The 12752-nt window shown below is 37.9% G+C and overlaps 1 protein-coding gene across 4 annotated transcripts in view; it reads right to left on the reverse strand.

Moving 5' to 3' along the window:
- The window catches only part of CHCHD3 (coiled-coil-helix-coiled-coil-helix domain containing 3), a 250356-nt gene that overhangs the window by 194766 nt on the left and 42838 nt on the right, over window positions 1-12752 (reverse strand). For all 4 annotated transcript variants that reach the window (XM_081038018.1, XM_081038016.1, XM_081038017.1 and 1 more), the window contains exon 3: window positions 2912-2993. In XM_081038018.1, coding sequence (XP_080894144.1) covers window positions 2912-2993 — 82 coding nt within the window. The remainder of the gene's footprint in view (window positions 1-2911; window positions 2994-12752) is intronic.

A 12752-nucleotide genomic window follows, 5' to 3' on the forward strand; every position in this document is an offset into this window, starting at 1 on the left:
GACACTGTCACATGACCCCTGGGGACCAAAATCTCACCCAGTTGAGAACACCGCCTTACCCTTTTTAGTTTGCTTACATTTTCCTTTCTATGAATACATAAGTGGTATGTTTTTAAAAATTCAAAGTCAATAGTAATAAGAAAATTCTAGGAGATAAAAAACTGTGTTATAATTTGCAGCAATGTCTTTTTTCCTTAGTGGTACATCAAATACAGTCCTTTTTAAAAATCAATGGCATCTTCAATTCCATGAAATTCAGCCACTCACCATCCTTTCCCCTTTGTTATGGAATCTTCATCCTGATTTTCTTTTGGGGGATTGCTTCCTCCCCGCTGTGTACAGTTTTAGTAGTACCTGGTTCTTCCCTAACTAGTGGTTCTTTAGTTTTCCTTTTGATTCTCTTTTGAGCTATCCAATATGCTTCTAAAAATTTCCTTGCTTGCTGAGTTAACTAGAGTTAATTTTCAGTCTTTCAACAACAAAAAAGTTAATCAAAACAAGGTCTTTATCTGAGCTAGACTGACAGAAGACATTTCAGAGTATTTCCTTGCCGCAAAGTTCACCAGCCTGTTACAAATATTACTGTTTCTTCTAACCACTCATCACATAGGTAGAGTGAGTGGGGGTATAGATGACACAATAATTGTTGAAACGATGGCACAAGGAACCATTTTCTGAAACTGCTTACGAGACTTGGTTCAATTAACGTAACAGATACAATAATGTATAAATGCTTTGTGACACCAAAAAGTTCCTTTAAAAAGACTGTATATACAGTTTTCTTAATGCCTTTTCTCAAGTTTCTTCTCTGGTAGAAAAAAAATTGATTCTTCTAAGAACTATCACACAGATGAACACATATTTTGTGCTAAGATTTGACAGCTGGAAGTTTTCATAAAGAAGGCTTCAAACAAAACATTTTTTAAAAGAAAAAATAATAAAAAGGCTGCACCACCCTCTGCTCCCCTTAAAAGTGACAGAAAATAAATTCTTTATCAATAGTCATTTGTCCTGGTTACCGTTAGGCTGCCAACCCCCGTCCACTTGAAATATGAAATTGGCTTTATAAAATTGGCACTTTTTATTATTCTCATCTGCCCTTTACCTCTAGGGACCAAGGCAGAGCAAATGGGAGTTGAATAATAAGGGAGGAACAAAAATAAATAAATAAAAAATAAAAAGCATCGCAGTGAAAGTTACTGTAATAAGAAGCCTATACCACATGGGTAGAAACGAAGACAAAAAAATCCTATGTGAAATATAAACAGCAAAGTAAATATAAGAGTCTAACCCCAAAAAATCCTTATTAAAATAAAATTCAATTAAAAATAATAAAATTTCAAAGACAAAAACATTCTACTAGCATATTGATTTTCTTTGCTTCTTAATGAAAATGATCTGAATTTTTTGAATATTTAAACTTCACCATCTAATTATGTATACTCCATCAGACTAACCCCATTTATAAAGTGCTGTGTTGGAAACTATAGAAATATACACAGACCCTCTTAGCACTACCGATTGTATCTTGATTTTTTAAAACCCTAAGCAGTGAGCCTTCTTTATTTCCTGAGAAAGTGGTGGTCTTCCTCTATAACTCACATCCTGTTCCATGTTTTGAGAAAACAAGCAGGGTTAGCACTGTGTCAAAGAAAACGAAATACATAGGAGAGAACATGTTTCAAACCCCTCACTTTAGAGATGAAATATTTAAGGCCCAACGAGGTTAAATTATATGTTGATGGTCCTCTGGGCAGTGAAGACTAGAATCCAATTCAAAAAGTCTTTACATTAACTTAAGCAAAATAGCTAAGCAATCCAAAACAAAACAAAACAAAAAAGAACACATCTCCTGGTGGTAGACATGTGCTTACTGCTCCCAGCAGAAACACATTTGCATGACCACATAATAATAATGCTCTGTGCTATGTGCAAATTTCAGAAGTAGCACAGATGGAAAGCACTTGACACTAATCTTGGATTAAAAAATATTCAAGTATTTTTATGAATAACTATACGCTTTAAGTCTTTAAAAAGTAATACTTTTACCAAAAAATTATGCTGTTTTGAACATTGCTTTTTTTCAGTTTATAGCTTTTCAACATGTCTTTTTAAATCAGCACGTAAGAATCTATTTGACTGTCTAGTATTCCATTGTAGGCATAATTCATTCATCCAGTCCCCTATGATGGATATTTGACTTGCTTCCGGTTTTCTACTATTACAAAAACACTTCAATGAACATCCTTTTAACTTATTATTATTAGTAGTAGTAGTAGTAATAGTAGTAGTAGTATTACAATAATGACAACAATAATATAGAAGCATATATATGTATATATATAATATATACACGTATATATTATATATATACATATATAAATCTTGAGGAATAAAATGTTTAAGATTGGTTATCTCCATAGAATGGAATTATGAAGGATTTTGATTTTTCAGCCTTACAGATTTCTGTTATATCCTCAATTTCTTTTAAGTGAGTATACTACTAATTAGTGCTATTTATTAATGTGGGCACTATGAATAGTATATGACATTTAATACCCATAGCAGACAATATAATATTCAATCATGAATATATTCATTGAAAGAAACTAGCCTGTGAAATTCCTGGAGAAGCCTCAAGAACTACTTCTCACAGATGGAGAAAACGGGGCTCAGTATGCATGCAACAAAGAACCACACAATAAGAACAACGGTCATATATAAACAAGTTTGGGAAGAGGGTTATCGTAGAGCTTTAACAAGCATAATCCAAACCTGCAAATGGCCAAGTTCATAAACTCAGCACATTCTGAAGTTCAGCCAGACACAAATAATGAGTCTTATTATACTCTAAAAACATCTTATAAGTATAATAATCCCACATAAATCTCTCACATACCACAAAACTCACCGTTTCTGGTTTTCAAATTCTTTCTTGGCTTGTTCCAGGGCCAGCTCCTCAGCTACTCTTCTTTTCAATTCTTCATCAGACACTAGAATCAACAAAGAGCACCAGGGGATAAAATAAGTGACTTCTTAAAAACAAAAGCAAGAAAATACTCAAGAAAACAAAGCTGAGACTAGACCTGAGTGGGCAAAGTTCTGCCAGCTGGTCAGCGTCTCCCTGGAACTACCTAAGCACTGTGGAAAAGACCAATTAATACATTTCAGGAGTAATTTAATCAAGAGTTCCCTAGTGACCTAGAAATTTCCACACCTGCCAAAATTTATAATAAACTCAAGGAGCTTCTTACTGCCCAGTGGGGACTGAGCCATTAAGTACAAATTCTTTAAAATGATGTCCTATCATTACGGTCTGACAATCGCAATAAAGGGAGGAGAAGATGTAAGGAAGGGACCTGAGAGAGGAAAATGACACCAAAATTTTCACTTTGAGAATTAAACATTTTAAAAAACCATTCATTACACAAAGAAAATTATTTGTATTTACATTCATTTTTCCATGATTTACCAAAAAAAAGGCATTTATGAAAATTTTAAAATATATATTTTTGGAATACATGTCATTCAAATTCAGGTGCCAGCAACTGGAGAGAGGTTCGGAACAGTGCTGAGAACTCGGCTAGAATTCTCTAAATACCTGGTGACTTGATTTGAAACATCTGGTCTTGCCAATTAGATTTTGTACGTGTTTTGTAAAGATTCTTACAGCTACAGTCGTAAACAACATAGACCAATTTTACAAACTCCTTCAGAGCCTTCCATTAAAAAATACGTGGAAACTTATTTCCTCTTCACTAGAAACCCACAACCCAAAATTATGACAAAGAAAGCACCAGAAACACTTAGGAGAGTCTAGGAATACACACAGGACCTGTTACTTCAAATGGTTGAGCCTACGAGAGATAAGCTACATGGTATAACTTTCTCTGCTCTGTACCAATACTCTATTTGATGGTCTGAACGTTATAGCATCTTGCCACAGAGCCCACACGAAAAAGTACATGAATTACAATGAATTACCATAGGATATGCAAGCACCTTTTTTAAATTTTGCTGACACTGGGCAATAACACAGAAAATACATGAAAAGGTTGCAAGGATGGGTTTGCTTCCTTTCGGACTGTGAGAAAACAACAACATCAAAGGACATCATCTAGAAGGTGAAAAGACAATCCACAGAATGAGAGGAAATGCTGGCAAATCATACAGCTGACAAGTAGCTTGTATCTAGAAAACAGAAAGAACTCTTACAACAGAAAAATAAAAGGACAACTCAATTTAAAATGGGCAAAGGATATGAATTGGCATTTCTCTAAAGAAGACACACAAATGGCCAATAAGCACATGAAACATTGCTCATCAGCATTGGTCTTAGAAAAATGCAATTCAAAACCACAGTATACCAACTCAAACCCAATATACTAAAAAGACAAACAAGTGTAGGTGAGAATGCGGGGCAACTGGAGCCTTCACACATTTCTGGTGGGAACGTAACATGATGCAGTCTCTATAGAAAAGTTAGGCAGCTCAACAAAGTTGCCATGTGCCCTACCAGTTCCACTCTTAGGTACTGTATATATTCAACAAAACTGAAAACATATGTCTACACAAAAACTGGTACATGGATGTTTATGGTGGTATTATTCATAATATCCCTGAAGAGAAGAAAACCTAAACACCCATCAGCTGATAAATGGATAAACAAAATGTAGTATATCCATCCAGTGTGATATTATTCAGCCATAAAAAAATTATCAAGTCCTGCTAGAGGCTACCACATGGATGAAACTTGAAAACATGATGCTAAGCGAAAGCAGCCAGAAACAAAAGGTCATATATTGTACGCTTCCATTATCATGTCTAGACAAGCAAGTGCATAGACTCAGAAAGCAGATTAGATGGGTCACCAGGGGTGGGAGGAAGGCGAGAATGGAGAGTGACATCTCATGGGTAAAGGATTTCTTTCGGGGATATTAAAAATGTTCTAAAATCAGATTGTGAGATGATTGCACAACTCTGTAAATCTACTAAAAACCACTGAACTGTACACTTTTATTAGTGAATCTGATGGTATGTTCAATGCATCTCAATAGCTGAGATCTAACCCCAGCACGGCCACCCACAATCCGGCGGGTCTTGGGGAGGTTACAAATTGGGCAACAGTTTTCTCACAAGGTTGTTCTCAAACGGATGTTCCCTAGACTCCCTTCGAGCTGTACACTACACGCTACTGTTGGGCTTCTCTCCTGCTTCCCAGTATACAGTATAAGAAAGACACACATCTCTGCTTTGAAGAGGTCACACAAACTCGAGAAAAAACTAGAACAGAGATTCTGTTTGCATTCAGGACAATCTTCAGATTTTTCAATCTAAAGGTTTTTTAACCATACATAAACAGCAGAGAAATTAGCAAAGTGTCAGTACTACTCCTTATTTTTCTAGTAGCTCGACTTTGGATAAGTCAGTTAACCTACCTGTGTTTTGATTTCCTTATCCAAAAGCAGGACCGGTGGGTCGAATGGGTGGGTGTCGGCTGGCTATGAAGTTCTAGACTATGCACTGCACAGGGTAATGATTTTCACATTTTCATCTCCTAAAACAACTATTTCACCCTTAGTACTACCTCATCAAACTCTACTCCGAAGTTCAACATACCAGTTAGGATCAACACACAGTCAAACAGTACATGTATAATCACGCCACTGGCCTTGCATTGTTGCAAATTGCCACCCCAAACATTTTCTCAGGCAAAATCCAGTCACATTCTCAACCACAATTCAACTGAATTTCATTCAGTCCATTACAACTAGTCTCCTGAAAAGTGTCGGGGTACCAGGTCTACATAGGAAGCTGTGAGATCGGTTTCCTACGGGAGCAGCTATCCTCACAGTGCACGTTATGCCTCTTTCATAAGGACTTCCTACCAGGGAAAAAGCCCAAATCAGCAGTGAGCCTTTTTTTAATGATGTAATCAAGCTGGAACAGCGGTAAAGACTCCATGACCAAAGGGTACCAGCTGGATGGCTGGAAAGCAAGCCATGCAGGAGAACTACAGTGAAGGAAATGGAGCTTCAAGGTTTGTCTTCTTTCTCCCTACTCTTCTCCCTATGATCATCAGCCCTGCCACCTGTCGTGGGGTAAGGTGAGAAATAGATGGAGACAACTGGTGGTGTCAGGAGAGAGAGAGGGGTAGAGGAGGAAAGCAGGCAGCAAGGAAAAGGATGGGACACTCCCCGGGCCATTAAAGAAGACACACCCCAGGGACCAGCAGGGGACATCACTTGGGGTCAGTAAAGGCACAAAAGCACAGCTGTCTTTCTAATGCCCTAAGCAACACACACACACACACACACACACACACACACACACACACACACACCTTTTGGGTCTCACTTCCAAGGTCACAGCTGAAAAAGTAATTATTCCAGCTATAAACGAGGCTCTAAAATAACAAAAAGATAAAACATGACCTAGCATAAAGGGTTTAACATCTAAAATAGCAAATCAAAGCCCAGGCAGGAAAAGAAACCAGGGTGGTAATGGGTTTTGAGCAACTCTAAGTTTCATGTTACTTGTTTTTAAATCAATAAAATACAGAATACAACAATGCATTTCTTCTGATAGGTCTGGTACAGACTGTGTGTGGGAAAAAGATATACCATAGGGAGACCACTATTTAAAATGGCCTTTCTCCAAACACTCTTTTCAGCTCTCAGGAGCTGAACATTTTCTCAAATAAAACTGTTATTAAACTAAAAGGTCAGTGTTTCTGGATGGGCTACGTTAAGAGAAGCACAGAAAAGGCCAACTTTGCCTATTAGCACAGTGAGTTTCCAAGCAGATCTTTAGGGACGGGCAAAGTCTGTAAAATAAGAAAAAGTCAAAATAAATGGTCACGCCATATACATCAGATTTGCCATGGAAATCTGCAGAACAATTTCAAGTGCAGGAAGTATAGTTCCATAGCTTTTACATACATGCACACTCTCCTTTTAAAATGATGTATTAACACAAAGAATGTTTTCTTCACATCCACGTACTCTACTTTTTAAAATCTTCTCGGAAACCATTTTCATTTCTTTCTCAACAGCCAATGTATCTTCATGAACACAAACACTGGCATTTTGTCTATGAGATACAGATGATAGGACACTGACCATAAACCACGTGAGAAAAAGTTAAGAACTGCAATTGCTTGGTTACAGCAAATCTGCCCTAAACCCTTTATTTGAAACTATTATTGAAAACAATAAATTTTGTGTGGTTGAAAGCAGCTCATGATTCTTAGCAAAAGTGTATTTGTTTCTTTGTTTTTAGTAAACTACATGCTAAACAAATGTCTTGGTTAGCCCTAAATATCTTCTTTGCTGAGTACCTAGCAATCATTTACTCCTCTTAGACATATTCAAAATTTCTAAGATTTAAGTTCCTAAGAAATTCTGAGAATCTGTATTTCTAATGTGGGTTCAGGATCAAAGAAGAAAACTCCTAACCTTATACTTGGTTCTGAGTATTCTTAGCAACCGCAAATACCCTGAACTTAATTCTCAGAGAAAGGGCAGCATAAGCTCACTACACCTCACCTGTCTTCTTTGCTCTATGACTTATGCCCAAATTCTGTTTCCAGAAGCTGGTTAAAACAGAGGGAGAGAGGGAATGCGGGAGTGGGAAGACGCTGTCACATATTTAGGAGAGTTCTTTGAATGGTGAACAGAAATGACTCTGAAAGATGGAATGACGTTACGAATGCCTCATCATCTAGGAAAAAACAAAAAACTGAAAATGCAACTACGATTTGAGACATGCATAGATTCCCTGGAACTCAAAGGACAAAACAATTTCCTTTATAACTTTTCCACCTATGACTTCCCCTTTCCTTCATTTTCTTTGTATAATCCTTACACTGTAATTCCCTTCCCAATTTCAGTATTTCTTAAACAATCTCTCTAAATTACTTAATAAAAATTAAGGCTGGCCTCTTAGAAAACTGTCAGATCTTTTCAGATTTTTGCTTTACTCTATTTCTCTTTCTGGTTTTCCCACTGGCTGATACATATCATGTCCAATTTCATAAAGCCTATATTTTCAGATGCTAGTTTAAAAACGCTGAAGAGAACTACAAAGATCTACTCTAAGAAGAAAATCAATGTAATTGCCTAACACAAGCGGCAGATTTCAGATAAACACGGACTTTGCCAACATTGAGATAGCTGAGCTGAGGCTTATGCCTCAAGATATGGCCAAATTAAATGTTCAGCTCCACAGAAATAGCCATGAATGTTATAATTTCAATAAATGCATTAATCTAAAAAGAGCACTGATTGTTTAAGAAATAATAATGGAAGCACCCATGCAATCAATGAAATACAACACACGGAATCCTACAAGTAAATGACTCAGTCTAGCTTGCAGGATAAATCTCGTCTGGCTTCCTATCTTAGAAAAGGCATAGGGCGTGATGAGGAGAAGAGCCGAAAGATGACGAGAATAAATCTCAGGGGTTAGAAGGAAACACGTAACAGTTTGCCATTATCCATTTGTGGCACCATCTGGATCACATGCACGCTCGCGGGCGCGCACATACACACACATACACACACACACATACACACACACACACACACACACACACACACACACACAGTATAAGTGTGATGTTGGGCTGACAATTACATTCACTATCACCTAAGGATAATGGATCTCAAGATTGTCTTCCAAAAAAAATGCCATCCGACTACCTACCTGGCAGGGTGACTAAGGCTCCTAATACGTTCAACTTAATGGTGATGTCAGAATGAAAATCCTTCACTGCACATTCCTCAACATAAATACTCAATCAGAAGGCACAGTGTTACAAAGAGACTGGCAAGCTAAACACTAACAGCACCCAGCTCATGGTTTACTTTGTGGTATTATTGCTCAAACAAGATTTATACACCTTCATAAATTTCTAATTTGAATGGCATAATAGGCAAAGAGCGTCCATTTTATTGTGTGCTGCACAATGAGCATTCAGGGAAACCAGAGCCACGTTCCATTCTGTGTGAAAACAAACATCAATACTGGGCTGCAGAAGCCATACAGCAACAGACAAGCCTTATCATTCCTATTCTACAGTTGCCACGTTTCTAAGCAGACAATTCTTTAAACCGGAGAATCATGCACATCTAGAATTTCATGTCTTAATATCCTGAATAATAGCTGCAAGACCTCCCAAAGCCTCTGGGAAAATAAGATCTATAATTTAAATTAAAAAATAATAATTACCTCTGGATATTGCTTTTTGATGCATAGCTTAATTTTTTTGTTTGTTTCACAAATGGATGTATTGCGTTCACTGGGGATAAAGCTATAAATTAAGCGGCATTAAATCTCTAACCCCAAACCACCGAGACCTGCTTCGGTATCATTCCAATAGAGTACGGCTGTATTCAAAGGGTGCTTCAGAAAGACTCACCCAATGCAAAGGGGACAAGGCTGGAAATAAAGGGGTTCCATTCCTATCTAGTCCTGGCTCCATCATATTCGGGTTTGTGATTTTACTCAAACACATGTCATTACTTTAGGCCATCTGTAAAATGAGGGCTCAAAATAGAATATCTCTAACAGCCCCGGCCCCTTACACAGCTTTGTTAAATGGGAGATGATGGATGGGACTGAATTCATGCTTGAGCCTCCTTCCCCTAAAAGGCTGTTAAAAGGAAGGTGAAAAAAAAACATCGTCTATGATGGGCAACATATAGTGTTAGGTGTTTTCCTTGAAGCGACGCTTTGTCCATTCGGAGAAACTGTCTACCAGACACTCAAACTACCAAAAACAGCCTCTAGTCTTTACAGACAAAGCAAAAATTAAAGGGGAGGGGGGTGGAGGGGTGAAGTCGGACGGGGCGGGGGGAGCAATACTGTATAGACTTTACTAGGCACACAGCAGATGTTCAATGAAAACATGTTGTTTGATTAGTGGAGTCAAACATCAGTCATTAGGTAAAATAAATCACCAACCTTTGGAGAAGCTTAAGGAAGACTTAGAAGAAACATAACATATACACAGTAAAGTTCCTACAATCAAAGTAAAATGTAACTGCTACTGAAGAAGTTCAAGCCAAGTCCCCTTCCCCGAAACTCTCACACCACTGCCACGACCACCAGGTTTCTGCTCTGGGAACCCCCTTTAAGGAAACTGGAGTCACCAGGACAGAAAGTATATGGTTCATCAAGGAAAGAAGAGTGGCTTATTCATTATAAGCTTACTTACAGGCTGCAAGGTTTCAGTTTCAATGTTTAACCTCAGTTTTCTGTTCTCTGGTCAATCATATAAAGTTATTTTTGTTGGTTTTTTAAGTAATTTTCTCAAACATCAAGAGACGTCTGGGAATAGTCAAACGAGGGACATCAATCAACTCATTCGGTAGTAAATGCACGTTGACTTAATCCTACGCGAGGCTTTATAAGACGAAGACAGTATGGTCCCTAACATTACGGAAATCGAAGGCTAATCAGTAAAATTACTATTGGGATTTAATGTTAGCAAGGTCAGCTGTAGTCGTGGAGGGCTTCATGGAGGACGTGAGACATGAGCAAGGGCCTACATTAGACGGATGGAAAGGAAACCAAACAAACCTTGTTTGTGAGAAAAAAATAGAGGTGTAAATTAAGCTCGATAGTGAGGAACCTTGGAAACGAGGCAGGAGTTTGGATAAGAAATGTTTTTTAAAAAATAGGGCATCATGGACAGTTGTTAACATTCAGGAATAATGCAATGAAATAGGCTGTTGCATGCAATTCAATCTGGCAAAGGTCTGCAGATAAACAGAATGGGACAAGTATAAGGCAAAGAGTGGTTTTCAAAGAGTAACCTCCTACCCGTTTCTCTCCCTTACTCTACCCTACTCTCCGCTCTGAAACAGCAGCCCCACCTGGAACTTGCTGGAGATGCAAATATTTCTGCTCCTCCCCGGATCTGTAAATCAAACACCCTGGGGGTGGGGCCCAGCAAGGCGTGTTAACAAGCTCTCCAAGTGAACCTAAGGCTGGCTGAAATCTGAGACACTGGCATAAGGTGATGAACACCTGACCTAGGAAACTGTCCATAAAGGTGGAGTCAAAGATACAAGTGCTTTCATGGGGGAAACAGATCGTCTGTGACGGAGAGATGAGAGAAGAGAAAGAAGTGAAAGGGGTACGCACGTGCTAGAAAATTAATACCCATGATGGCCAATTAGGTAAAGAAGGAGAGGCTATTTGGGGAAGAAAGATAATGAGTTCAGTTTCAGACATCCTCAACTGAACGTAAGGGTAGAATCACCACATGGAATTGTAGGCGGTTAGATATTGGAACCTGAAATTCAGATTTGATTTGAGACTTGGCTGGAAATGCTGATTTGGGAAAGACTATTACAGATCTGAGCTCAGTGAATTCTCCTGGAAAAAGATGTGTAAAGAAAAAAGTAGAAGGCTAAGGAACAGGCCTTAAAAATGCATCAGATGATGGAAGGGAGTCAAAGAACAACATCACTGGGGACAAAGAAATGGAATGGAAAGGAAGAAATGAACCAAGATACCATGCGCAGAAATGGTAAATAGATTTTATCTCCTGGGCTATTCTGATCAACTGGCAGTAGCTGCCTGGGGTGTTGTGTGTAAGTGGACTCCAAGGCCAAGTCTAGGTTCAGTGAATTAATGTCTGGGCACAAGAGGAAAAACTGGAGGCATGGCTTAAAATTACCTGTGGTCCCATGGAGCACATGGAAATCAGATCGTGTGGGCATCAGTGGGAGGAGAACCACGGAAGGCAGCAATTACAGGCCTCGCTTCAACAAGTTTAGAAATGAAATTAAGAAGGAACGAGGTAGAAAAATTATAAATAAAAGATGATTTTCACAAACAGTGGACATATGGGCGTGTTGGAAGGGCAGCCACAATCAATAATCTATAACTAAATTATAAGAGACGAATGAATGCTAGTTGTTGCGTCTCAAAAGTAATTTAGAGAAGAAACTAGACTTTTGGTGGGCAGCGCACAAAAGACCATACAGATATTGAATTATGATGTTGTACACCTGAAATGTATGTCATTAATCAGTGTTACCTCAGTAAATTTAATTTTTAAAAACCAATTTAGATACTATAATGTATACATTACTCAAAAATATCTGGTTGTTTAATGTACAATAACAGGCCAATTAATATTTATGTATTATATTCTATTCCACTTTCCAAATTACCACCCTGATGCAAGGTTCATAGCACATTTTTTATAACAATGAAACAGCGCAAAGCCCACTTTCACGAGCCAAAAGGTTTTAACCAAGACTAATCTCCTTACCTAAATAACTTGCTTTAGTAAACAGAAAGTCAAATACCACTCCAATACTTAAGATTCATAAATCAATCTTCCCTCTTCCTATTGTTATGAACTAATGAGTGCTTTTCAGCACACAAAAAACAAAAACAAAAAAAAACACTGCATTTTTTCCAAAAATCCATTCATCACTAATAAAATTTCTAAATTCAACTAAGATGTTTCGTTCTTTAAACTCTAACCAGCACTATTTTCTAAGGGAGACTAAATTTATCCTCAGATGTAATCAAAACCCATGTAAAGCAAAAGAGTCCAAAGTCTGAAAATAAAAATCTGTCTTCTAATCCACCTAACTTTCTACAGCTCTGGGAAATGTCAACCAAGTCCAATCTCAAGACTTTCCTTCTTTGGAATGAAAATAAAATTTTGAGCCAATCTGTAGCCCTTTGGATAAGAAAGCAAACTAGACAAAAAGAACACTATTTCT

This window comes from Rhinolophus hipposideros, assembly GCF_964194185.1.
Source record: "Rhinolophus hipposideros genome assembly, chromosome: 25".
NCBI lineage: Eukaryota > Metazoa > Chordata > Mammalia > Chiroptera > Rhinolophidae > Rhinolophus > Rhinolophus hipposideros.